General features: G+C 44.2%; 1 protein-coding gene and 1 long non-coding RNA gene across 4 annotated transcripts in view; both read right to left on the reverse strand.

Annotated features, from left to right (window-relative positions):
- The window catches only part of LOC311426859 (WD repeat-containing protein 7), a 97,794-nt gene that overhangs the window by 31,601 nt on the left and 38,760 nt on the right, over positions 1-27,433 (reverse strand). For all 3 annotated transcript variants that reach the window (XM_084503585.1, XM_084503586.1, XM_084503584.1), the window contains 2 exons: positions 17,474-17,695; positions 7,353-7,539 (listed from right to left, as the gene is read on the reverse strand). In XM_084503585.1, coding sequence (XP_084359711.1) covers positions 7,353-7,539; positions 17,474-17,695 — 409 coding nt within the window. The remainder of the gene's footprint in view (positions 1-7,352; positions 7,540-17,473; positions 17,696-27,433) is intronic.
- LOC311426661 lies at positions 405-2,057 on the reverse strand. Its single transcript, XR_014686905.1, has 2 exons — positions 1,984-2,057; positions 405-1,397 (listed from the first exon to the last, which is right to left on the reverse strand). It is a non-coding gene; the product is annotated as an uncharacterized lncRNA (long non-coding RNA).

The raw sequence follows: 27,433 nt of genomic DNA on the forward strand, positions 1-27,433 counted from the left end.
AGAAATGTTATTTTCTTTTGCTCCCTCCTGGTACTAGTCAGCCACGTGAGTACAGCGCAGTTCCCCAGAGGTTTTGCTAAATCATGACAAATTATTTTTAAGAACGCACTGAAACTCTCTCTCTGCTATTTCTTTTGCTCGTTTTTCTGTGAAAATGAAGCCTTTTTCTGCATGCTGCCGTGCTTAGCCATCAGTGCTCCCTGTTTCTGAAGGTCAGGGATGAAGCTGAGGTGCTCCCATGTTGCACGGGATGAGAACACACCCAAGTGAGCAGTGCCAAAACAAACTGGCTTCGAGTTTTAAAGGAATTTCTACACCTCAGCTGTTTGTATTACAAATACTTATGAATGCTAAGTATTAATAAAACCAAAACTTTTTGTTAAACTATGGCATTTAAGTGCACATTGACAACACAAGATAGCTTTATTCCATGAAAAAAGGTAAAGTCTACAGCATAACGTTATCTGGAAGCGAGACTGAAGGAAATCTGCATTTTCAGAGCCAGGATGGAAAGCACAAAGGTTTTATTTCCGAGCACTCCCCCAAGACCACATGTAAAAACGTGGGTAAGAGAAAGTAAGCGTGGCATGTCATTTCATCAGATGCACTGAAAATGTCACCTCGGGCACTATTTGAAGGGTTTCTCTTCCCCGGAGCTCTTCTACTGATTTTTATTTTTTTTTAAGAGCAGCAGAAGTTTACAAAGTCAAATAAATAGCTCACTGCAAAGTCCACTTATGGTTTGGAAGAGAATTTAGGCAGTGTTGTAACTGAGCAGTTAAGTTACTTATCTTTTTAATTGCTCCTTTCTTCTTCTTCTTCTTTTTTTTTTTTTTCCCTTTTAAGATTTTTAAGTGTCGTTAAAAATAATTTTATGAGAGCTTTTTTCCTGGATGCTTACAAGTTAAATGCTTCGCAACAAAGAATTTCAGCATGGTTCAAGTGTTCTCTGCCAAATGAACCATTCTTCTGGAGCAACAACAAGACGAGGTACAGATTACCATTATAGACCCGAATTCAAAAAAATACAAACCGAAGTTTATTATTATTTCCTTTCCCATGTATATTGTATAGATATTATTATTCCCATGTATATAGATCAAAACTACAGCTTTTGAAAATGAAAGTCTCTGCACTAATACTATAAAGATGTCCCTACAGCCTTTTTGTTTGTAAAAGCGTATTTGAATGTGACTTAAAAAAGTCACATAAGGATTTTCCAGATAGAAGCGATGAAGCAGGAAGCAGGTATCACAGTCAGCCTTTCAGCCCAGACTCATTATCTTCCGCAAGCAATCACAACTTCAATGTCTCGGCCCTTTTTTTCTGTGAGAAGGCTTCCCGTTTGTGCCAGCAGCGCTTTTCCTTACAGGGTGCTTGGTAAAGCGTGCACTTCCCTGCAAAGCAACAGGCTTGTTGTGAATTCATTAGCATGGCTCAGCAGTGGCAGTATGTGGGCAGAGATTAGCCCCCTCCCGGGCCGCCAGCTGCTCCCCACGGCCCCTTTCAGGAGGCAGCGGGCACCCTGCACCAGCCCCCAACAAAACAGGGGCAGATGCAAACCCAACGTACGGAGGGCAGGCTGCCCTTCACGCCCAGACTTATGTCCTTGTGTCCAGGGGTGTCAGGAGGGCCCTGCACCAACACGTGCTGGCCCTGCCGCCCCCCGCCTCCCACCGCAGCCCTCAGCAGACATTTGAGGGATGATTTTTGCGAGCGTGACAGACAAAATGGTTGCAGCCCGTCCTGTAGCGCACGTGGCTGACACCAGAGACAATATTCCACCTGCACCCAACAGCAGGAGCCCTGCCTCCAACACCTCTTTATGCCTCTGACCGGTGCCTGTTGGCTGACGTGTAGGAGGACGAATCCCACTGCTCGCGACCCTACAGGGCCAGGGGAATTACTATTTTTTGTAGTAATTTTTGTGACAGTAATAGTAATAAATAATTCTGTAGTAATTATAATTTGTGACAAATTAACCTCAGAAGTAAGAAACTGGGGTCCAAAGACTCTGTGTAGTTCTTCATTTGTCTTTTTCATCAGCTTTCTTACAGATGCTGATTCTTACTAGCAGGCATGTTTTCAAGCATTTTGTTACTCCAATCATTTGCAGAATCACGTAATCTTATTCACAATTGTGCAGCTGAAAGAGTAAATAAATCAGGATAAGCATTTAGATAGAAACTGGTGCTCTTAAAATGTACAAAACCATTTTAGGTTGTTAAGGAATTGAGTGGAATCTCTACAACATACCTGTCTGAAACAAGTGATTTTAAACCTACTTTAGACGTGTACTTTACCACCTACAGAAATAAGGAGGGTGCGTTTAAAAAGCTGATCCTAGAAACCAGTGAAAATGAACCAGGTAGGTCAGGAGAGCTACAGGTAACCTCTAGGAAAAATGGGGAAGGAAAAAGTGTTGATGGTGCTGTACACGAAATCTGGCCATCAGACCTCTACATTTCTTGACGTGTGCATTGAAGCGATGGCTGAACAAAGGGGAAGGACCCAAACTTCCTCCCCAGCATGAAGCTTGCAACTCAGCTTCCTCCTCCTCCTCCTCCTCCTCCTCCTCCCCCTCCTCCTCCTCCTCGCTTAACACTTTGCAGTCGCTGCAGCACACACTAGCTTGCCTCATCACCTTCAGGACCAAGCACCAGCTCTCATTTCTCCTTTTAAAACCCCAATTTCTGCAATTGTTTACCTTATAATCTAAAGTTGTTCCGTTGTACTTGAAAAATTCGGGATGTCCCTACTACAGAGCACACGCTTGCACAGGTGCAATTCACATGAACGTAAAACTAAAGGTTTCCACTAAACACAAACAAAACTAACAATATTTAGCCCAAATTTTAGTACACGTTTACATATAAACATACGGTTCAACTAAAAGGTAATTTGTTAACTCTGGTAGATGGTGTCACAATCTGTATCACAGTCTAGCTTGTAATTCAAGGAGCAGAAATCGCAGGCAGCACCGCTCCCTACAGTCAGCCACGCCACGAAATCAAAGCCTAATAAATGCTAGAAAAATACTCTTAATCCTCATGCCTGAGCAGCTTCACTCGGCACGGCTGGCTAGCAGGCTACGGCCTTTGGGGACTGGGATGAACTGGGAGAGCGGAGGAGTTATAAATATCAGAGTTTGGGATTTCAGCTCAGATATTTATTTAATTCAGTCGGGAAAAAAAGAAAACAGCGCTTTTTTTGGTCAATAAACGTGAAGTGTTTTTTTTTTTTTCCTTCTTAAAGCACAAGCTTGACATAAAAGCTCTTTCATAAAACGTTCTTAACATCGGGGAGAGAAGCCAGGCAGCTGTGCTCTGTTATTGTGTACACGGTAAATCAGGCACAAAAAGGGGCAGCTCAGCAGGGCACCGCGAGGGTAAGATGCACACTTAACCCCCTGCACACGTTGCTGCTCTGTTTCTTTCCATCTCAGCCTGTCTGCAGTCAGTACTGTATCTGTCAGGAAGGTAACAGGCCATTTTCAATCTAAATCTTGTTATGGATTAATAAGCAAACACTTTCTCGCTTATTATGCAATTTATCATGATGAAAATTGCATCGGGCTCCTCAAGGCTACATGCTGATACATTCATTTATTCAGTGCTCTGGGTACAGAGAGCCGTACTAATCTTTATGACAGCTAAGGATGTAATAGCGGGATGAAAATTACTTGCTGAAGAACTGTATTCCCTGGGTTTGTGCGAGCCCACATTTAAATACAATGGGGCGCACGAGCTGCTTCGGGAAGGTGAAGCGCCTGGGCTGCTCTGTCAGGCTACGAGAAATAATCGAGGTCCAGACAAATAACAACCTCCCCCCAGTTTGTACATATTTCTCCATTAACCCCCCAACACACAGCGATCGCTCATTCCTTAGAGCCCGAGGAAATGCACGCCGCTATGAAGAATCGCTAATACTGGACCTGCTGCAACACAAACAGAAAGCCAGAAATCAGCACGTCCACGCACGATGTCAGGACACACACGTGGTGTTGAGACAAACCTGGCAGCCCTTCACTGCACACAGCACGTAAAACACACGTGCCTTCGCTAATAACCATTAATAACCTCATTCATAAGATCCAGTTCCTAGCACAGCGGTTCTCAGAGCTACGTTCTCAATACCAAGGTTAACGGCAGGGCTTCTACAAGTGCTCGTGCTGTTTGAAGGTATTGCTACCAGCAAAAAATGCCTCGACAAAACCAGAATTATCTAAAAACGTGCCTTTCTATTTTTATTTATGAACATTATTGCGAGGTGTTCAGGTGCCAGTTTTGCCACAGAACAGCATTTGCTGTGATTTACCAAACAATAGGCTCGGAAGAGACAAATAATTGTTCAGAATATTTTTAGTACCAAAACCAATTTTACTCCAGCAATGCTGTAAAGAAGAATATCTGGATGATAACCGAGTACCCTCCTTACGCTGCCCACACAATTACCCGTCCCTGTCGATATTCCCTGAGTGCTGGGAGGCCTACTGCAGCTGAAAGCAGACGTTTCCTTCCCCCTGACGTACGATTCCTTCTCCCCCACGCTTCAGGATGGATCCAGCAGCTCGACAGCGAGCAGCAGTGCCACAAAGCAAAGCACCGACCAAAAAAGGAACCTCCACGTTTTGAGAAAGGCAATACGGTAAAATTAATACCTAAATAATCAATTACGATGACCTCTGCAATTTTAGACAAAAGATTTTTTTTTCTTCCTGAGCAAAAACCTTGCAAATAAAATTTTACAGTGCAGCCATGAAGTCTTCCTACAGGAATGAAATTGCTTCCCCATTAATGAGTGGTTTATTAACTAATGAGTGGTTTACTAATTAACGCTTAAGGAATACCACTAATTAAAATGTTATGTAGAATAAACTACATAAAATAAAAATTAAACATGAAATATGTTAAAAAAATAAATAAAAGCGAGTATTCACACAACGCTCGGGGTGCCAGACACAAAGATTTGCAATGGGAGCAAACTGGGAAAGCTGTGCTGAAATCAACAGCAGCACCACTATTCGCACAAGCTGAAGAGTTGGCTTCGTGTCCTGCAGGGAAACATCCCATCAGGCAAAATTCAGAACTCGAATTTTTAGGCATTGGAGTTATGAAATTACCGCTGTCAAAGAATACAAACTTAAGAAGCAAAAATATTTTAAGTTTCTGTTAGAAAAACCGTCAATGATTTCTTATTCTGCGTGATGAAAATTATTCATTAGATTATTTAAATATTTTTAGTAAGAGTTATTTTCCAAATAGATGCCTGCCGAAGTCTGATACTATGATTTAATTCATACCAACAACCAAATAAATAGGAAGTTTGGATCTGCTGAGGGCAATGCTCCACCTAGAGCAGGAGCTACGTTTTCTGTGCTGTAGCTAGGGATTAATTCATTCCTGTGCAATAACCGTACTGACAAATGAGAGTTTTGTCTCAACAGCGCTAATGTACACCCACTAATATTTTTCAAGGTTTTACATTAAAAGCAGGAAGCCTGAAACAGCTTTGAAAGCCCATAAAGCATAGCAGCATCATTTAGCTTCATGTAAACAGCCTGCCGTGGTTGCTGCTTACTTTCTTTTTACTCTGTCTCTCCAGACAAATCAGAGCCTTCCCTTTTGCATACCTGCGTGGTTTGCTGTTTTGATAAGAACTAAATAAAAATTTATTCAGATTTATTCTTCTTCAAAGAAGATGGTCGATTTTACAGCAAACAATAATAAAAATAAAGACTATACTGCAAAACCCTTTACTGTGCAAATAGCTCTGCTGCCATTAATCAGATTAACAGTGCGAGCAAAGACTATTTGTGTGAGAATCTGGTCCCCAGTTTATTGCACTTGGCTCTCGTATCATAAAGTCTGAGGACATTCAACAGAAATGCTACTCAACTCATGTAAAGTCACATACATTAAAAAACAAACACTAAAAGTCCATGATCTTAATAGAAAATGTGTAAGACGCTACCTTTATTATGCAAGTCATCTTAATGACTTCACCTAGGCATTTAGCCATAATTATCCGATGCTGTGATTGATAGGATATGGCACCAGCAAGTGCAGAGTCTCGTCTGTGATAAATGAAGCGAGCAGAAGACCTGAACTGAAAATAACAATAGGAAAAAGAGCTGCACGGTTTGCCTCGACCGGCGACACGCTGCACGCTACAAGGGCAGGGAGCTGGACGCACACCCCGGCAGGTGGCAAACTGTCCACGGGGCAGCCCTGAAGTGAAGATGATCTTTCAAATCCCGTACTAATTTTAGAACAATTACTACACCATACCACTCATGGAAGACTGAAGTGAGTCCTTTAACTGCGGTAGCTCTGGCATTGCGAGTTTTATTTGCTTGGCCCTGAGACAATGGAAATCTGTTTGCCACCCTACAAGTAAAGGCAATAATTTTCTGTGATTTAACAAACATTAAACAGGGCAGGAAAAATCACAATCCTATCCTCAAATTTAGAGAGCTGATTCTTATTTCACTCTAATTCACCAGCCTATCATATTATGTCTAATTTGTTTTTTTTAAACATTTAGGGAGCAGATCCAGCTGATGAGCCTTACAGACGCATTATTCCGGTGCTGCACAGACAGAGCTGAAGTTTTTGCAGTTACAGCTATTTTTAAGTTACTGAACATATGTGCACCTCGAGTTCCATGCACAGGAAACATCATCTGAACAGCATCACATCTTTAGCATGTGTTTTAGGCTGAAGTGTCAGACGTCACGATGAAATTCACACCCCCCTTCCTTTACAGACCCAGCTACAAATACCGAACTGAAAGGATTTATTTCGAGGAGACCAGAACACATATGAGACAGCATTCTACATAAATCTTTATTTGGGACACTTGAATAAGTTGTCCTCTGGCCCAAGAGACAGGCTGTGGTCTATTGAGTTTGTGATTTGTTAGCAGTCCTTAAATCTGCAAGTTGCCTTGATGCCATTAACAGCGTGTTACTGACCACCCAACCTCCTCTCCCACAGTGTGCTTTCCAAACCAGTTCATATTCGGATAGGATGGCTCATGAAGCCATGGGACAAAAATCCATGTGTTGAGACATGCTGGTGCAAAATACCTTCTGAAAAGGCTACTTTGATGGTTAGAAAAGGGTAAAAATATATTTAAAAAAATGGACAAACGTATTTTAGATATGGATGTGCCTTCACTCACTTGTTTTCTCGAAGTTACTGCTGATGTGACCGGAGGATTCGTGCCCTGTGGCCCAAGGAACGCCTACCAAACGTCTCCAGCTACTTGTACTTGAACCGACTCTAGAAGCAGGATCTGCCAGTCAGCACGGCGCAAGGGCTTGGGAAGTGAATTAAGGAGGTACCTACTTAGCGAGCTGCTTCTCGGCGTCGGCGCAGAGCTCCAGCAGACCCATGAGCACGGCGGAGACGTCCATGTAGGGCTCCCAGACGGTAAAGCCGCGGCCGATCAGGTCGATGGCAGTTCTGCGGATGGTGCTGTGCGCGGGCAGCTTGGGGCTCGGCGGCTGCAGCAGCAGGAACGTCAGCGCCTTGCCTGCCCAGCAGAACGGGAGAGAACGGGCACAGTGAGAGGGAGCTGGGGAATTGGCCTGGCTCTGCTGTGTTGGACTGCTTGCCGCGGCTAGCTTCCCTCCACGCGCTCCTGTAAAGTGCGGACAATCTGACGGCTAGACAGCAACAAAACTGAGATTTTTTTAATTCAAATTGAAAGCATGATTGAAATGCTTCAATATTATAATATTTGATAATTTACGCTTCATTCTTGACCCCCACTCAGTGGCCCGGGCAGCACCAGCTCCCAGGCACGGGCGATCTGGGAAGCAGAGAGCTGATTTTACAGCTGGGATTTTCCTTCCTGGCCAAACACACTTCCTACGGAAAGCTCCTCAGCGTTAGATGCATGGGTGATGCTTTATTTAGGCAGTGGAGTGAAATGAGCCCATCCCTTTTTCTACGATTACACCACATTCCTGGTTTCCATCTTGATTAACTCGCCCTTCCTCCCGCAGTATCTTTTTTTTTTTTTTTTTTTAGAGAGAAATACAGCCGAGAGAGAAGGCGAGAGAAATGACGCCCCAAACTAGGCCAACAAATCCAAATTCTCCTCCAGGTTCTGCCAACTCAGCAAGCGTGCTGTATAATTTCATCCGATAGATTAGTTTTTCATTAAAATAAAAGTAATTGCTTATATATAAATGCAAGGGAACACTACAGCAACGCTCCCAGATAAAGGTAATTTATCATTATCTCTCCATAATTATTTGTTACCTCTTAATAACATTCATTTAGCTGGCTATTGCAGTAAAGATAACCTATTGATTTTAACAGGTTTTTCTTGAGTTTTCAGAACCGTCTTCCGCGAGTTTCTTGTTTTATTAAATACGCCGCCTGTCATTTTAGGCTTCCAGGGGAGCCGGCGGCAGACAGGCTGCACTCATAAATTCACACCGAGCCGTGCTGTGTGAGTAACAAACGAACTGGAAGTTTCTTCTTAAGGAGCGTGGCAGGCCACGAAGCTTTAATTTGTGTGAATTTTATGTCTCAAATACAAGAATCTTATTAAAAAGCGTGACTACTCAGACGTTGCTGCGATGAAATACGCCGGCCTTGCTCGCAGGGATGCTCCCAGCGCCGCTCCTGCTGACACCTACCTGGTGTAAATTGAGCTAAGGAAAAAGATGAACTAAACAAAAGTCATTCTGCTGCCCGTTTCTCAGCCTGGACATCTTTGTTTAAGCTTTGACTCGGCTTAAATGAACGAATTAATATTGACAAAAACATCAACTAAGCTAATGAGTTGTTAGTTAAGGCAATAAACATGTCACATTAGAGTCAGCGCAGTAAAGAGGTAATTAGCCCGGGAAGAGCCCTGTTGATGGGGGCTCCTCGCGGGGCCCCTCTGCTGCCCACCCGAGGCAGGGGACACCACCACTGCCACCACCGCTGCCACCACCGCTGCCACCAGTGTGGGACCAGCCCCTGCCTGGGGCAGAGTGGGGACATGCTGGGGGGCACCAGGGAGCGACTGGAGGTCCGCATGGGGACCAGAACCAGACTGGAGCTCCCCCAGCTAGCAGGGGATGATGTTGTGGACCTAATTATTAAGCGCTTTCAAAATGTAGGCTACGGAAAGCAGATCTGCCCATGCTCTGGATCTCCTCCCACGTGTCCTCACTAGGAGCATCCCTCCCGTAAGGCAGCGCACACGGAGCTATCTCCTCCAGAAAGCAGTGCTGTCCTTCAGAGTCTGCCCACTTTTCCATTTACCCGAACACAAAAATAAAGGGTTGAGTCTTACCTGCCTATGCCATTTTTGTTAATGGAAACGTGACCTGAACGCTGAAGCCTACCCGGTCGTTCTGAATGCACGCACCCGTTTGAATTTCTAACATGCCTTTCCTTGCTGGATCTCAAGAGCTTTAAACATATTACATCCGTCAGCATTGTTATCCTCATTTTGCAGATAGATTTAAAAAAAATTAAATAATTTGCTCAGGAAAATCAATAGCACAGGCACGAACAAGACACTGATAACTCTGATTCCCATTCTCATAATCTGCCACAAGATCTAGTTCCAACTAAATAAAAATGATGGACTCCGAAAATATGGCTTAACCTGTTTTGAATCTTTTCTGATTTTACATAAAAAAAAAAATGAAAGTGAAGAATCATGGCTCTAACTAATTCTTCAGTCTTCCTTCTCTTCACCTCTCGCTGGGCACAGTTTTTCTACAAGAAATTAAGAAATTGTCACCTTTTCTGGATGAGGTTTTCTCCCTGGTTTGACATACACCTGTGTGAAATGCCAGCAGAAAGAAAGAAACAAGTTTGGGTACCTGGGTTAAACATCCATATCCCCTGGTCCCTTCCTACTCCTAGAGCAGGGAACTTCTATCGCGTAGCTTGTGCCATCTTTCAGACGGGTGTAAACCAGAGAATGTTTTCTGGCCTAAATTAAAATATAGCTAGTTGCACCATTTGAAGATTATTTCTGAAGTTAAAATTATGAAAACTTAAAATAAATAAATAAATAAATAAATAAATAAATAAATAAATGTTTTGATCACATTTAGCATCAAATTTCCTAATTTTTACAGAGCTCATTTCCAGCATCTTTTTTTGCCTTAAATGTAATTCTGATGCATTTCATTTTCTCGACTGAATTTATGCTAGAAGAGACTTTCTTTTTGCTGATGATCTCTTCAAATCATTTATGTTCTGTCCTTGCAACAGGTGCAACGGCCCCAGCTTCTACGGCAATTTCAGAACTGATGTGAAGATGTAGGTGTTGTTTTTTTAAAATCTCTTTTCACAAGCATGGTTTACAGCTTATTAAGAAGCTAGGCAGCTCCCGTGCATGTCAATAATGCAGACTGCATTTTATTCAGTGGAAAAAAAATAATTTACAATTCCATTTGTATTGCTGCTGTATGAAAGGAGAAAAACAAAGAGACTGGAGGGAAACCATCCCCAACTCTTACAGGTCAGACCGAACGATGCCACTACAACCCTGCACCAATTCCCATCTGCAGACGTGCAGCTATGCTGGGCACAGCTCTCATTTTACACCACGCTGCCAAAAGGATGCCCACGTAGAAGAGAGAGAGTTTAAAAAAGCCTGCCTGGTGCTGCAGCCATTTTGTACCGGAGATGAGACAAGATACCTGCGAGATTTCTATCTGCAGCTCCCGCTCGCACGAGGACTGCTTTCCTGCGGCTCACTGCTCGCCCCGTGCTGGTTCAGGCGCCGTGCAAGGGCTCAAAATTAATCCTCAATATTCCCGACGAAGTCAAATTTTGCAGTTAAGGCCCAAGCTGCACCCACCTGCCAGGCTGACAGGCAGAGAACAATAGGACATTTACTGTACAGTAAATCAATAGCTCCCAGCTCGCTCAGCCCGAGCCCTTTCAGAGGGAAAGGAAACAATTAACACTCCCGTGGCTCGCTGGCCAGCTCACACTTGTCATACTTTGGGCTTCGCTCTTCCGAGGGCTCAGGTACAGCCCCCTCTATCATATCTGCTCAGGAGCTCACACGGTTTTGAAAGACAACTACAGAAAGGCAATCCTTGCGTCTTGTGCCAGGAGATTCGAATCGTTGGTTGAGGCTCACGTTATCTGATAATAGAGCAAAACTTGGAATTAGCAAAAATGGGCCTTTAAAATATAATACAATATAATTTAAAATATAATATGCCCAAGCCGGCCTCCTGCCCTTGGTCAGCGAGCCAGAGGAAGCAAAATTTGCCTGGAAATTTATAACCACCTCTCAGGGTTTTGAGAATTAAATGTTTCCTTGCTGAATGCTGTTTCTGCAGCACGTATACACCTTGGTGCTTTATTGGACAGTTAAGATCTTTTTCCCTACAATAAAAGAAAAAATTATGTGTTTTTTTTGTTCCTCAGTCATTTATCTGATCTGAAAGTAAGTATCATTCACTCTGAAGACCTAAAAACATCAGAAATATTATTGAATCATAAGGGGAATATTTCCTCTGCTTTAATTATCTATGTAAATTCTGAAAATTTCGAGGTTTAATAGGTCAGAACCACCATTTCTAGGTGTAGTAAATTCACAGCATTTCTATTAAACAGGCTGCTCTGTGCTGCCTTTTACAGCACGTGAACAGACCGTGAGGAATTCGTGTAAGTGGGGCCACACGAACACTGCCCCGAAGTTGTATTAAAACCCTCCAAGATTTTACATAAATCCTTAGGAAGGAAGACAAAGGCAAAAAGAAGAAAAATGTTTGTAATAGCCGGTTTCCCGGTCCTTTCTGTCTAACTATGGCCTAGTTAAACTGACCTAACAATGCCATTTTTCTTCCTCTCAAAATCTGCAGTGGGGGAATCAAATGTGAAAGCAAGATCAATTCTGTTCCAAGACAGTAAATGAGTTTTAGATCAGACTTGTTTCAATTTATGGAGAGAACCCAACTATGCTGGCTTAAATGCTTTCTTCCTCTAACTACGAAATTATATTTCGGTGCTCTAGAAAGAGTGAACTATCGTTTTAATCCAACATTTGTTTATAATCTAGCAGGAAGGAGAAAGCCACCATGACTTGGCTGATAACCGTGCGTGAAGCTTGTTATTTTCATTCCTGTTGACTGCATAACACCGTTAGAAATAAATGCTATTTATTTCAATCTGAACACAACGGAGGAAGATGCACGATGCCAGTGAAGTAAGTGATGTCCATGCCATAGCCTGTATGAGTTGGGGATCCCAACTGCACCACTGGTGCCCTCTATATCCACACACCCTACCTGCAGCGATGTGTTATACCCGTGGGTGTTGTAAGGTGGGACGCTGACGGTGGGATGCCCCCAGACCTGCTGGGCTTGGGATCACTCTGGCACACAGCTCTGTGAGAGGCTGAAACTCCAAATTCTCCTTTGCTTTTAAAGCAAGGATGCTTGGCTTGGCATCTGCAAGCCTAATGAAGGAATAATGTTAATTTGTATGATGAATTAAATTAGTTTCTGAGTTTCCCTTCATCTCACTCATTACAAGGGCAAGCACAGGCTGATTTATTGACTCGTCACAGCTTATTAAGCAACAGTTCATAAAGTTATTTTGAAGTGCTCTTTTTAAGCATTCACACTATTGATTGACAACACGCGGGCACTACTTAATACAGACACTGAACAGCAAAAGGCTCGTGTGACTTTGGTTTTCCCACCTGATGTACAAAGCACACAGATTTTAACTTGGTAAAACTGCGTGGAGATAACGTAACCGAACGTGCATGTTATTGTTTGCTGGTTGGGAAAGCCCACTGCAATATTTCAGTACAAATCTGCTGTGCCAAAGACCGTCTGTGAACGTAACCACAATTTAAAAGCAGGTATCAGCCACATGAAACACAGCAAAACCAGAACTGCAATGCTTTGGGGCTCCCCCCGCGAGACGGGGGCTGCAGCCAGGGGCTTTCTGCATCCTTTACGCATGCAAAAAGAAACCTCTGATTAAAAATACTGAATTCGGATCATTCGTCCCTTACAGGATTTGGGTAAAAAGGGAAATTTAATTTTTCAGATTGGATTTTGTTGTTCAAGTCAATAACAAAGAAACACCAACAGATTTAAATGAGGGCATAATATCTGCCACAAAGATTGACTGTTTTCTGCCATACGGATTGACTATTTTTTCTAAATATTATCTCTAAGGCTAAGGTATAGATTTTTATAAACCACCATTTTTCCATTTTTTTTTTTTTCCCTTCAGGGACAAAATTTTGCTCGAGCCACTGATCTAATCACAACAACCTGAGGGAAAACAAAAGCAAACCACAGCACACCTTGGATCTGTAATGAATTTCAGAGCGTGTTGATTGAAACACAGATCCAAAAGGATCAGCACAGTGCCACCAACCACGGGATCGTGCAGACCTGAGCATCCTCCTGAATAAATGACATAAAAACACAGCCAGCAACATGGCACGCGCTGGTAGCAATCGCTCACAACGAGCAAAAAAATCAGTGATTTGCTTTAATCACCACGTTGTGGGCTTTCTCTTGTTGTTGTTCGGTTTGTTCTTAAATTAAGTCACTGAGCCACTTTGGTTAATTTGCCCTGAAAGGCTGCTGTTCAGGTGCTCAGCTGATTTATTGCTGCTGCAAGGGATGATCCTGAGCGGCCGCTCGTCTGCGCTAATTGCTGCCGCCCGCTCTGCGACAGGCAAAGAGCCACTGGGGAGCGACGTGGCCTCACCACGGGTCTGCTGGGAGCCACGTCCCCCCCAGGGGCACGAGGAGATGCCCAGCAGGACACCGTGACACCCCAGGGATTTCAACCCCCTGCCCTGCAACGCGGAGTTACAGAGCTCGTGTAGCAGTTGCCACGTGGTTCTTCGAACTAAACTTAAGGCTTTTACTCTTCTTGTAAGCGATGAAGTCATTTTAGAAGGCATTTTCCAATCAAATTCTGTCTAATTAAACATAACTAACACCAACCTTCAGGTCCAACACCTGAATGCTTCAGAGAACCGAGAAGACGAGCTTACGGGGGGAATTACCTGGCAATCTGAAGAAGCGGTGGCACCACCAGCTAGCCTGCCGAAGAAGAAAACTGCTATTTGCTTCCTTGATAGGGCACAAAATCTTTCCCATTTTGTAGTTTTTATGCAGTAAATCTCTAGCTCTTTCCATTCAAGCAGCGTGCGGAGAGTTGAGAGGCATGAGATGAGGAGGGACAGGCTGGCGGGGATGAAGCCCGCACAGCGAAGCACAGAGGTGTGGGCAGAGGATTTCTGATTACTACCGAGGGCTGCACAGCCTCCAACAGAATGCAAAATTCCTCGCTTGCAAACGTATCAGCAAAACTCTGTACAACAGAGCTTTGGAGGCAACATATGTGTCCTCTGCACGCTCCGGGCCGAGGAGAGAACTGCTCCGGGACTGAAGTTCTCACACAGCGAGGGAGAAGTACCCCCAAGATTTGTGGTACGAGCGTATTAAGCATTTTAAAACTGCATCACACCGCAGGATTTTATATTCAGAACTCCAGTTATTCCTGTATCTGCCTCGCAGTGGGAAGCAAAACTGCACTTCCTTGAAAAATAAAAATCTTTTCTTCGTGCTAGGCTAATGGCTTCATTGTTTGGCTGAAAGCTTCCAGAGACACAGCTAAACGGTGTAAAGGTTTCTGCTCAAACATGTAAAGTTTTACCAACATGGCCCTACAACAAAAAACCACCCTTACAACAGATAGCGTGGCCCTGTACAATTATAGAGACGCGTATTTCTATTTCCATCAAGAATTTCCACTTGCTTCTCCCTCCTAACAGGCGGAAAGTCAGCTGCCAGGAACTGGGGAGAAGATAATTAAAAAATAAAAAATGGTTTCACGAGGCTGAGCTAGGAACCTAACTGCTGGCTGGCTCCGGATTAAGGAAATCAGTAAAACTGGAGAGACTGCCGTGGATTATAGCACAGAAACCCGAAAATTCGCTTTGGAAGGAAGGCAGCATGAACACACAGCCTGCAAAAAACAATATAAATAACTCAATGCCGTGAACGTGCTGTCACATATGACACTGACTGAGCTAAAGGGCAAAATGCTTATCATTAATAACTACACTGACGGCAGATGCTTTGAAAAATACACCGCATTAACCACAGAATCAAGGATTTTCATATTCAGGACAGAGGAGTCATTCAGATTTATCAGCCCATTAACTTTATAAACACAGCATTAGCTGCAGTTTAAGTGCAATGCGGTGCATCTGTAATGAGAAATTCTTTGGGTGGCATTTTATAATTAAATATCTCATGAACTACTTGTAAGGTCAGCAGAGATTAATGCGGGATGTCAGGCAAGGTCACTGTATGGATTTCAGAATTCCGCTCCCTCAAAAAGGCATCGTCACAATTACTATTTTCCGAAATAGAGGAAATCACAACGTCTGCAACTTAGGCTGCAAAAAACGTGCACGCGTTATCGGTGTAAATGAAGAAGTAATTCATTTTGGTAAGTTCTTTAGAAATAGAAATTAGGGTGCTTTTAGGCCACGTGCCATTTCTCTGATAGCTTCGGATGGCCCGCTCGGTTTCAGTACATGATAACGAAACAGACTGAAGGATGACCACATCTTAATGAAGTCAGCCCACAGCAGAGGAGGGGAATCGTCTGAACCGGTGGTGCCTTAAAGTCATAATAAGGCAAATCAACAAATAGCTGCAAGTCCTAGTGCATGCGTGCAGCTTTGCTTTTATTTGTTCCAAGAAACGTTTAATTTTTGAACAACCGCTCAGTGTTATAATTCCTTCTGCACTGTTACATACACAGAGTAAGGACTAGAAAGGATTTTTAAGCAGTATGCTTAAAAATAAAACCCATCCTGAGAACAGCATTATCTGATAAGCGACACCTCCCTTTTCCTTAAGCCTTTGCCTCCTGCGTCCCCTTCTGAGAGGCCCTTGTGCAGGCGGGCTGGGAGTCAGGCCCACAGGAGACCTCACGAATTTTCCAGTTGAAGCTCCTCGAGCACTATAATAGTAAGGATTGCATGTAAAATGGGATGGAGATCATCAAGCTCATGGCCAACGCTATCATCAGCCAAAAGTATAGCCCATCATGTCCTGTATTTTTTCCTCAAATTAATCTTTACTTCTTCGGGGTTGCAACAACTCTCTTGTGCAAAGAATTCTCCTACAGGGAAGATGTGAGTGATACCCTCAGCCTGGAGTACTTGGCTTGGATGTGAAGGGGGTCTCCGTAGCAAACAATAGAGTGCTTGCCTTTCACAATCCAAACCGTCACAGGCAACAATGTTCTGATCTTCTTCTGGCTTTCCATCCATTTCAGATATTACTTCATGGCCTGGATCTAAATTTACAGTATTTTAGCCTGTCAAGCTTCACCTGCGTTAAAGACTGAATTTCAGCCTACCAGTCAGCCAGCCAGTCGTGCAGGGTTTCTGAGATGATGATTAATAGGAGTTCAAAGCTGGAGCTTACAGCGCTGCTAAGCCTAATGTGACAAAACTAGCAAGCAAATAGATAAACAAAAACACTGGGAGAAAGAAGTTGTGAATAGCTCTGAGCTCAGACAACACGCTTATTTTCTATAATTTGTGTTTTTCACTTGGGCATCAGGTGAGGACTGCACCAGGGCAGGAGGAGGAATCCTCTGCCCTGGGATTATTTCATAGCTAAGCACACAGCTGACTTTTCTTCAAGCAATACTGACAATGAGCCCGTAGTGCTGCAGTGAGATCTCACAGAGATAACAGAAGGGACTTTTGCCAGGCTCCACATACAACAAAAACACACCAGCAGACTCGGGAACCTCGCCAAAATACTTGCAGGAATCCAGGGCACCGAAGCTGCAGCTGCTGCCATTAGATTTTGTGATGCTAACACGAAACAGCCAACACACAGATATGTAATAGCATAAGATCATGCTTACTGCTTGTTGCAAGGATAATTACAGTAGCACTGCAGGACCACATTTCACACAGGACCAGAAGGTAACATTTTATATAGCATTTTCCATTAAATTCATCAGTTTCTGACTTTTAAACCAGACATCTTGCCCCCCTTCCCCTCTCCTTTTTTTTTTTTTTTTGGCCTCGCCAAGGCTGTTTTTGTTTTCCCATTGATGCCTGTTGATCCACTTCCCAAAAGTACGTGTGGTGTGTGAGCCAGCGCTCAGTTCCAGATAGAACAGCTCCACTACGACCAGGAGCTACCAAGTGCTGACCATGAGGATCAGCCAGCAGAAGAGGGAATGCACTCGCTGCCCCCTCCAGCACACCTCTGCTCCCTGTACCTGCACCCATTTCTTAGCCACCTCTTATTGTGACTCTGCTTATTTGTGTGTTCAAAATTTTTACTCTATTTTGTCCTCTAAAAGGGGATTTTTAATGACTTGGTTTGTACTGAAACATATGATTAAGTTATAATGAGCCACCTTCTCCTCAAAACACCATAAGAAGGGAAAAGTGCACCCAGGATACTCACACGTATGCCTCGCCAGGGAATAATTTGATCCGCCGCTGGTTAAACCAAATCCCTCGGGAATTTGACTAGAGCTACGTGGCCGAGTCAGGAGTTTGGGGGGCTCAATTTCAGCTCCAAATTCCGCCCCGATCACCCCCAGCAGGACGATGGCAGTAGCTTGCTTCCTGCGCTCTTCGTAAGAGGTTGAGATTTTCTTCATCTGCGGGAGACCGGACAGGCAACCTAAAATGAAAAGCAGCAAGGATGAGGAAAATAAATAGCGGGGCTGCTCTTCACACTCCCAACATCGTGCTTCCCAGAGAAAAGAAAAGAGGTTTCCATTTAACTTAAAGCACGCCTTCAGGACTGCTACTTCCCTCCCCAGGCTTTGCAGCCTGTAGAGATGATGCCATTTTACTTCCTAAAACCTAGATGTCCATAGACATCTTAACGCCAGCGTTTGCAATGGCCAGCCTCAAAGCCAGCCACCCTTCAAAAACTGCCAACAGCTCACTGAAAAAAGAACAACAAAAACATTTCAGAGAGCTTTATTTGTTCCTCTGGAGAACAAAACGAAACAAAACACAGGGAATTCTGTGCCTACCTGCCTTTGTGAGAGGTGCTATGTGGTTTGCTTCTTGTTAACGCTGAATTTTGGAGACTGGCAATCTTTTTATTTTATGGGATGGATTTTTTAAATACACTTCTATTACAAAAAAGCATCCTTTTTGTGCTAGGGTACACCATCATATTCCAATGCTTACTGGATTTTAATGTACCAGTACATGCCATTAAACTGAAGTAGTATTTTTGTACACTGAATGTTGCATTTTGTATTTTAATGAATGTTCTTTCTCCTAAATGGTGGAAAAACCTCATAAAACGTATACTATTTAAAACTATACATTCTACATTGTTAGTGAAATTAAAAATGTCAAGGCTGTATTAGAATAGCTAGATGAAGGTTTTTTTTTTTTTTCTGAATAAAGAAACAAAATCTTGGGAGCAATGCTCTGGATTGCAGTACATTATTCCTTTCGTCTGACAAGTAGAGTTCCCTTTCAGCTGATTACTAATTCACGCTATCCCAGAAATGCCTCACCATATACGCTCCGAAAATAATGAAGTCTTAATCCTGCTTACAGCGCTCGGCTGTTCAATCTTTGCTGAGGAGTCAGAAGGCAGCGCCCGGCACTGAGCTCGACTTGGCGGGCTTGTAGATTAACGAAGGGCGAATTAGTGTGTCTGCCTGTGCAAACCACGTTCACACGGCTGGGTAGGACAGGACACACGACGTACGAGAAGAACTGGCCACATTTGGGAAGCAGCACGGGAAGGGCATCCCCCTTCAGGCACCGCGGCAGCAATGTGCCAGCCAAAGGGGAGCTGGGAAACAACGGAAAGCTTAACAATGGGAGGGAGAGGGGGGAAAAAGAAAAAAAAATAAATCAATAGCAACTGCCTTCAGAGGAAGGAGGATGAAAAGGGGCCGCAGGAGACAAAGCGCGAGGTGTAACTGTTCTAATTGTTCGGCAGCCACCTCTCCGGGCAGCTACCTGCAGACGCGGTGCCCCCAGCGATGCCCAGGTGCCCGCCGTGACGCCTCGCAGCAAGACGACTCGGTGCGAGCTCCTGATCTGAGATGGTTTCAGACCGTTTCATTTAGTTTCTGGCCCTGCTTGGATGAGCACAGCTCCTCTTATGGATTTCTGCGGGGCCGTGCTGCGGCGGCGCGGGCAGCGGAGCAGATGCTGGAGCAGGACCGCGGGATGCTGATCAATAGGCACGGCGCTGACCCCGGCGCTGCCGCCACGGCCACGGCTCCGAGGAGGGGAAGAAGGGAAGAGCGAGCACATGTGCTGCTTCCAGGAGGAAATTAAAGCACGGGGGCACTCCCCTGTCCTCGCCTTGGGTCGTGGCAGGAGGACGTTAACCCTGCGGGACATCCCCGTGGCATCCTGCAAATGCTGGGCCTGCTTCGACGCAGCTTCCCCGCGTCCTCTTCAAACCATGAAGGTGGGGGCAGCTGCTGCAAGGTAACTCTGCTAAGCCAACAACAAATATGAGCCAAAATTAGCTGTGAAACAGTCCTCAAGTGTTTCATTGGCATAGGATGCTCTTTACCCTGCTCGCTGCTGCAGGGTAGCATTTGCTACCTCAAAACAACAACAAAAAAAAACTAAAACCAAAGCCAAACCAACAAACAAAAAACCAACACAGTTCCCTCCCAACAACATCCCTCCCCGAAACCTCCAAAGGAAATTTAAAATAAAAGGAAAATCCCACAAATATTTTTTACTTTTTTCTTCCCTGAACGACTAGCGGAAGCGTACAATTAATTGCAATGATTTCCTACAAATAAACTGACAGCCATTGGGGAGATTTTCAAATGAAATAATGTCTGTAAAAGTAGTCCTTTCTACACTTTCATTTGTCTCATGAAAATTTGGTATTTTCTCCCCGCGACGTGCCTCCATTTAATCATGCTAACGGGTGACACGGAGATCCATTTTCTTGACAGGACGGTTGATCACCCTATCACAGGGAGAAAATTAATAACCCCAAATAGCTCTGTGTGGAAAACAGAGGCTACGCTGGCGAGAGGACAAAAATGCTCGACATTTTGGTTGTAAAAATAGCAAAAATAGAGAAACCTATTGTGGGTTTGCTTCTCCGGGTCTCCTCCAGGTGAAACGACCACGTTGAACGTTTCAAAACGTGCTGGGTTTTGAGGCTTAAACCTCCCCACCTGCTCAGAGGGAGAGAGCACAAAGCGTCTTGCTAAAGGGTTTAAAATCCAGGTAAGGCGTTTCCGAAGTTTAAATTGTTGAAGAGGCGGCGAGCTATTGATTGCCTCATGGAAAAAGCAGTCAGAGAGTGCAGCCACGAGGTCAGGGGAAATTTAACAGTTTGGAGCACTTTACCAAATAACTCCGAAGATCACGCTAATTGGCTTTGCACAGTTCCTGGGTGAAATTAATTTTATCCTGGCTTACAATAAAAGGATTAGAAGACAAATTAAGTTCCTCGGATCTAAGCGGAATGGGGATCAATGGGTCTGAATGAGGGCCGAGGGCGGATCTGCGGGAGCTGGGTGCCAGTGGGTGCTGTGCCGGTCCCGCTGTCTGCACGGGAGCTGCGGAGAGCTGCTCCGTAACAGACCATTACAGAAGAGCCTTCAAGAGCTACAACAATCCGTGCAACTGCATGGTGTTTGTTAGCAGTATTTTTACATGATTTTTCACCTTCCTAACGCCGTGCCCCTTACCTCTTTCCACCTGAAGCAATTCCACAATCCTCAAGGTATTTATGGAACGTACCCGAGTGCGGACAAAACCCTCACCTTGCGGGACTCCCCTTTGTTCCCCTGCCTTACAATTACACGTATCTGCAACGTGACCGCCACCGTGGCAGTCGATCCGTGCCAGTTCAGCGCAAGGCAGGGGCAAGGTAACGAGGCTGGCTGTGATTGCTGCCTCCAGGTGCTTGTCTCCCAGGGTTATTGAGCGCTTTGCTAATCGTCATTGCGCTGTCTTCCCAATACTTCAGCAGGGCTATTCCAGGAAATACATGCGATGGGGAACCAAACGTGGATTCCCACAGTAGCTTGCTCAGAAAGCTCTTGAATTGCTCCTGAGTCACTTTTCCCTTTTTCTTTTCCTTTTTCTTTTTTAAGATTCCCCTCCCCAAAAGGTGTCCCCCCCACTGGCAGGCTGTGCTGATTTAGCTGATAACGCCTGTCTTGGCATTTTCTTCTCACGTCTACAGGAAAATATTTGAAATAAGGGGGCATTGTCACTACCCTAAAAACTGGGAGTGTTTAAACTTCATTTTTCTAATATTTCAGGGGGCATCTTCCAACAGACAAGCTTAATAATTGAATATTGGTAAAGTCGCATAGCTTTGTATTATTAAAGCCAGGACATTTCTCAGGTTTGCTTTTTGATAACATATTCCCTTTGTGGTGCCAGTAACATGGTTTGATGCAGCTAGCCAGCTGCAGCACCCGAGAAAGAAGGAGAACAGAATGATAAAACCTCTCATAGTACATAACCTTGATTAGGTAAGCATAGAATTTTTCTTTATTTTTAAGAAGAGACTTGCAGCCACCCAAAAGAAAAAAAAGGTTTATGAAATTTGAATTAAAAATGACTTTTTTTTCAGCCTTTCATTTAAGATCTGATGTAAAATCCCAGGGCTCTGACTCCACTGCCCACCTCTGGCCAGGTATCCTGGGGTCAGAGCCCCCTTGTAAATCCCTGGGCTTTATCCACACGGCCTGTATGGATAACAAATGTTGAAAATTTGCAGTGTATATGTTAATTAAAAATGACAGCATTTAGAATAAGCAAACCTGCCAGGAATCTGTTAGCCTACAACCCAAACACTCCCCAGCAGCTGCTGGCAGCCGTAAGGGTTAAGGCGCTGATTTTCTTCTGCATAGGTGGTGCTATTTTAAGCCAATAGTGTGTTTAAATCCACCCCAATGAAATCAATACAGCACTGCTCTACTCAAGGTGAGACCAAATAAACCTGTCGGAAGCTTTGAGAAATAGGCTTTGCAGTACACTTTGAGTGCTAAGTGCCTTTCAGTCCAGAGATCTGTCATTAAATAATCATTAGCCATCATTCATTCTTCCTAAAAAGCTCAACGCCTGAATTTGTTCGGTGTCCGCTAAGCACCAGCGCGGTGCCGCCTGCTCATTAGCACTTGGGGGTGCTTACAGCGCACCTGAACAATGCTCTCCCTTGTCCAGCACACCTGCAAACACCAGCGTCGCCAAAAAGCCCAACTCTTACACCACTACCTGCGGCAGGTAAGCCTATTGCACGCCCAAAGCCTGCCCGACAAATTGCACAGATGAGCGTTTAATTTACTCGACCTTATCTTGCAAGAAACCAAGAGGAAAGCGTGCAAGATGGTGCAAGATGGTCATTTTTCTATTTACTCGTACCCTTTGAATTTACCCAAAATGTTTCATACCTTGGAAAAGCCGAACAGCATCGCCCAAGTGCCAGCGTGCTTCGTGCATTCACATTAAGGTCAGTGATACACGATATTTATTAATTACTTTCATACAGCTATACAGTTATATTTAGTCTCTCTGCAACTTCTTTTTTTGCTGTAGGAAACATTGACTGGAGTCCCGGTCATCACTTTAAAACAAGGCTATAGGAAATTAAATCAGTTTGTTCCCAGTTTAACAGCAACTACTGGAGTTGCTGTAGTCAGTCCCTTTCTGCCTGGACTCACAAAACCAAAAACCAAAATTTACCATCTGACAGCAAAGAAAACAATTCAAAAGTGCATTTTTTGGCTATACAGGCATCGAGTTAAGCTATTATCTCTCAGCATTTACCTTTCCTTTTCTCATCAGTGCTTTGGGAGCTGCATGCTGAAGATGTTTTATTTCCTTTCAAAAAGCAGGGAAACCAATTAGCCCAACTCTTCGGCGTGCATGTGTTTTCAGCAACAAGCTCAACAAACAATCATTATCTCCAACTAATTTAATTCCACTGAACGCCACATAGCCTGAAGTATTTAATAACTTGGGAATAAATTTACCAGAGCAACGCTGGGTTGTTTCATCTCACAGCCGAAACCCACCAATGTAAGTTATGAAGTATTAATTGGACCCTGACCTCATTACTTCCAGTTTTAAATGCAGATTTGTGCTGCGCTTTCCAGAAATCCGTATCCCTCTGCGCTGCTATCTAAATAAACGAGTCAGAAATAAAAGCAGTTAAATGCCCGTGATACCTTCTCAAGATTTTGATCAGGATGACTTTAATGTCGCTAGTAAGAAGTAAAGTTTTGATGCTTTAACTCTGTGCCTTAAATAAAAGCTGCTGACACTGAGCGAGCCATGTCCTGTACTCCCCCCTCTGAAGAGCAGAGAATCCATTTTGTCTTTGACTCTTTTCCTCTGCTCTTAGCCGTGCGAGGAGAGGCATCCTCACCCATTTTGTGCTCCTGCAGCTGCAGCACGGTGAAATATTCAGCGAGAAAAGGAAGGGCAGAGCACAGAAGAGAATCCTGCTGAACTGCAAGGGATTGAGGGGTGGCTGCACAAAGCACTGCCCCTATGCAGAACAGCACGTTTCGTACGAGCCCATCGGTCTGGTGGAAATTACCCTCCCCCCCCCCAAAAAAAAAAAAAAAAAAAAAAAAAAAGATTTCAATAAGCTGTTAATGAGAGTCAATTAAGGAAATCCATTCCTGAGTTTCAGATCAGCCTGGCCAAAGGTAAAGCTTCAATAAAGCCGATAGAGATCCGGGCTTCACGTGCTGAAGCGCGATGATGATTTTATTGAAAGGAACATAAAACTATTTTACATCATGGCCATTTTGGAACTGAATGGCAACTTTTCCTGATGCTTTATGAAAAAGATGTTGTTCCCATTGGAAATCAATAGGAAGGCAGAAAAAATTAGATAGCCATGATTTGCCAAGAAATCAATAAGAAATAGAGCAATATCAGAATCCATGTTCTTTATCTTTCACGCACTAAAATTTGACTTTCATGTGAACAGAACTTTCAGAATTTACAGGAGAAAGCACGTAAGCCATTATGTTTTCCTGATGCACTTATATCACCTCTGACAATTTCAGGTACTTTGCTTTTAAGATCTTTCTGATTTTGACAGATCAAAACACCCTCCCAGTGCTTAAGGACATTATTTAATTTGAAATGATTTAATACATCCCGAAGATGTATCGAATGCATACTTGCCGATCACTGTGAACCACAAAAAAACACCATTGTGTTTATTTTTGGAGGCCCCTCCTGTGATGCTTGGCATCAGTCCCCATGTTGGGGACGATGTTCAGCTACGAGGGCAGCAAACCTGCCCCAGTAAGCACGGTAGAGGAACAACAAGTCGTGGTGGGCAACACCACTCTCAAACAAAACCAGCCTTTTCTCTACAGAAACTATTATAGATACATAAATATGAAGGGAATGGAAGGCTTTTGGCAGCATAAGAGGGTTGGGGCTGGGATAGGGGTTGCAATTCGCCGTGCGTTCTGCCCCCAAGATGACACGGACGGGCTGGGGACGCGCTTTTCGGGGCTGTATGGGGACTGTACGCCTGCTGCCCACCAGGCGGTTCTTGCTACGATGCTAAATGCACCCAGCCACCTTTTAGATCCACCTCTGCCCCTATGGGTGATGCCCATTTTACTCCTTATTCGTTGCGTTTGTCAGCAGAGCTGTTAGAGCAATGCTCCATCACACTGGTACAGATCCCACTGGACTCACAGAATTCACCTTTGGATGTGTTGCCATCAGTGCGAGCAGGAAGGCATTGCTCTCCTCTTCCCATTCCTGCCTGCACAGCAGGCCAGGACAACCAGCAGCCCCCCAGCAGCCCCCAGCAGCCCCCCAGCAGCTCCGTGCCCCCCGCAGCAGGCACGAGCCTGCGTGCACGGCCCCGGCTGCTGCCTGGCGGCGCACGCGAGGGCTGAACGCGCAACGCGCTCTATTTGGCTTTCAGTCAATTAAGCTTTAAGCTGTCAGCAAACAAGACTTTTAAGTTAATTTTGAATCACCACAAATCAAGTTGAAGGTTGGGAAAGGGCACGCTCGCATGCCGGCATGAAAAAAGGCAGTTTAATTGCCTCTGAATAGCTATTATATGCTGCAATTGGCCTATTGAATCTTAGATCATCTATTTATTTATCCAAGTGCACAGACTGGTAAAAGAACGAAAAGTAGGAACTCCACTCTTTTTCTCTCTTGCTTAAGCAGGTGAAATTAAAGCTTTTGCATATACAAAGTACTACTGAAACAGTGATCTCATAGCAAAATTCAGCATGGCTTACATTACGCTTTATTTCTGAACAATTTCAGATAGCTCTGGTTTGGGGAGCTGCAACGTGAAAACAAGCCATTTCCAATACAACAAGTGATTGTTACGACATTTAGGCTTTGTTTGTTTTTTAAAATTTGTCAGGTTTTTCATATGCTACATAGATTTTGAATTACTAGTTTGAACAATTATCTGTCCAGAAGAAGCGCGTAAAAATGCTTTAAGAACAGCAACTATAAAAATGTTCCAAAAAACCTGCTGTAGGTTTCAGGTCTCCACCTTCATGAAAAATCGTTTTGTTTGGAATAAAAGGAGATCAGACAGCACCAGCAGGAACGGGTCTTCTGAACTTAAAAGCTCCTAAAAGCGCTGCCACTCGTGCACAGCTGGTGGAGAGGAGCGAGCACGGAGAAATGAGAGGGGCCTGGAGGGTTTTTTGGGGAGAGAGCCAGGGCATCCACGTGCAAGAAAGATGGGCAAGGGAGAGGCAACGGGCACTCACCCCATCCAGGTGAGCAGACAAAGCCGTCCTGGGGCAGGAAGGTGAAGGAGGGGGGATTTGTGGGGACGTGTGGGATCCCACCCCGGCATACCAGGCAGACTTACAGACTGACTTGACTGTAACAATCTCTCCTAAATCTTTACTTAAATTAACGAAAGCATCAAGTTGAAGGATTTCTTCCTACCACCACTGAGAGAAGATGAGCAGTCAGAAGAACACAATGAAGGTATAAATGTTTGACTAAGACACTGAGAGCTAACTTTCCCCAAGTTAATAATGTTTTCCGAAGTAACGACAGCACAAAGGGAGACTGCACAGAGCTGGAAGAAGACATCTGCCACCGGAACAGACAAAAGATTTCAGACGAGCCCCAGATTGATTTTTACGAAGTGCTGATGTATAATGCACACGGTGATGCTGAATGCTTCCCGATTTCACTCAAAAAAATAAGATGCACAAGGACTGATGCTAGTTAGTTACACTGTGTGATGCTTAGCGTAAAGTTGTGCATCAGATAAAGACAGACACCAAGAAGTATTCCCAATTAAATGAAGTTATCTTTCTAAATACCCTGCTGCACGCTTCTTCCAACAACGAGGAACCAGCCCCGAAAGCCCGAACGGAGCAGTTCTCCTGGGCTAGCACTTAGGGAGCAGACGCAGCGCTGCCCCAGCTCTGACATCTGCCATTCCGACAGATGTCCAGCCCGTAGCCCCCTCGCAGGGAACAGATTTCCCAGTGGCGTTTACTGGTGACATCTGCTTCAGTGGCAGATGCCCACGTCTTTTCAAAGATGTGCAGCTCTGCTGAAAAACCCTGTGCTTCTCCACGAGCTACCTTCCCTACAATTAAATAAAGTGCTCTTTTAAAAAGTATTTTACCTACACTTTCATGCTTTCTTGTAGACAGCTAATGACAAACCGGAGGGAACTAGATTCTTGATTAACTTTTTCCCCAATTATCCATCAAGCACGTTTCTCAAGGTGCTTCAAAATTCCTGTTCGTACACAAAAAACTCCATTAAAAATTAGCACCCACATGTTAACTAACTCCTATCTGCACATTTTATTTGTAACAGTAAAGATCAAATGAGGGAGATGCGCGTGTGTTTTCTCTATTTTCTTAATTAGCATCTGAAAGGGACGAGGTTTGTTTTAGCTGATAAAATCTAATTTTTCTGGTGTTTTACACAATAGTCAGCGCAGGATATGGTGGATGGTTTTCCAGTGAGTTATTAAACACAAATTAAAAGCTTCTTTGATCTCTCTGTGGTGGGCTTTGGAGATGCAAAAACGTATGTGACAGGGTTTGTAGAAGGTGCTCAGGTTTGGTCTAACCTACTTAAAAGCAGCCCAGCAGGAACTTTATCCGGAGACTGACTCTTTTGGCACCCTCATTGTGCTGAACAGTGGGCCACTGGCTTGTTTGCTGGGGATGGCAGATGGTTGCATTTGTTGTGCACCTCCACTTCACACCAAATTTGCAGTGGAAGCCTGGCTGCTGAGGGGAGGGAAGCACTGGGCGGTGGCACCTGGCGCTGCTGCTTCCACGTCCAGTCCAACAGGAGGGGAGAGAAGGCAGAGAAACCACCAGAGCGGCCCAGAAACTCAATACAGCAATAAAAGTAACAATAAGAAAAAACAACAATAGCAAAAAAAAGAAAAAAA

The sequence above is a fragment of the Aythya ferina genome (genome assembly GCF_964211825.1).
Source record: "Aythya ferina genome assembly, chromosome: Z".
Taxonomy (NCBI): Eukaryota; Metazoa; Chordata; class Aves; order Anseriformes; family Anatidae; genus Aythya; species Aythya ferina.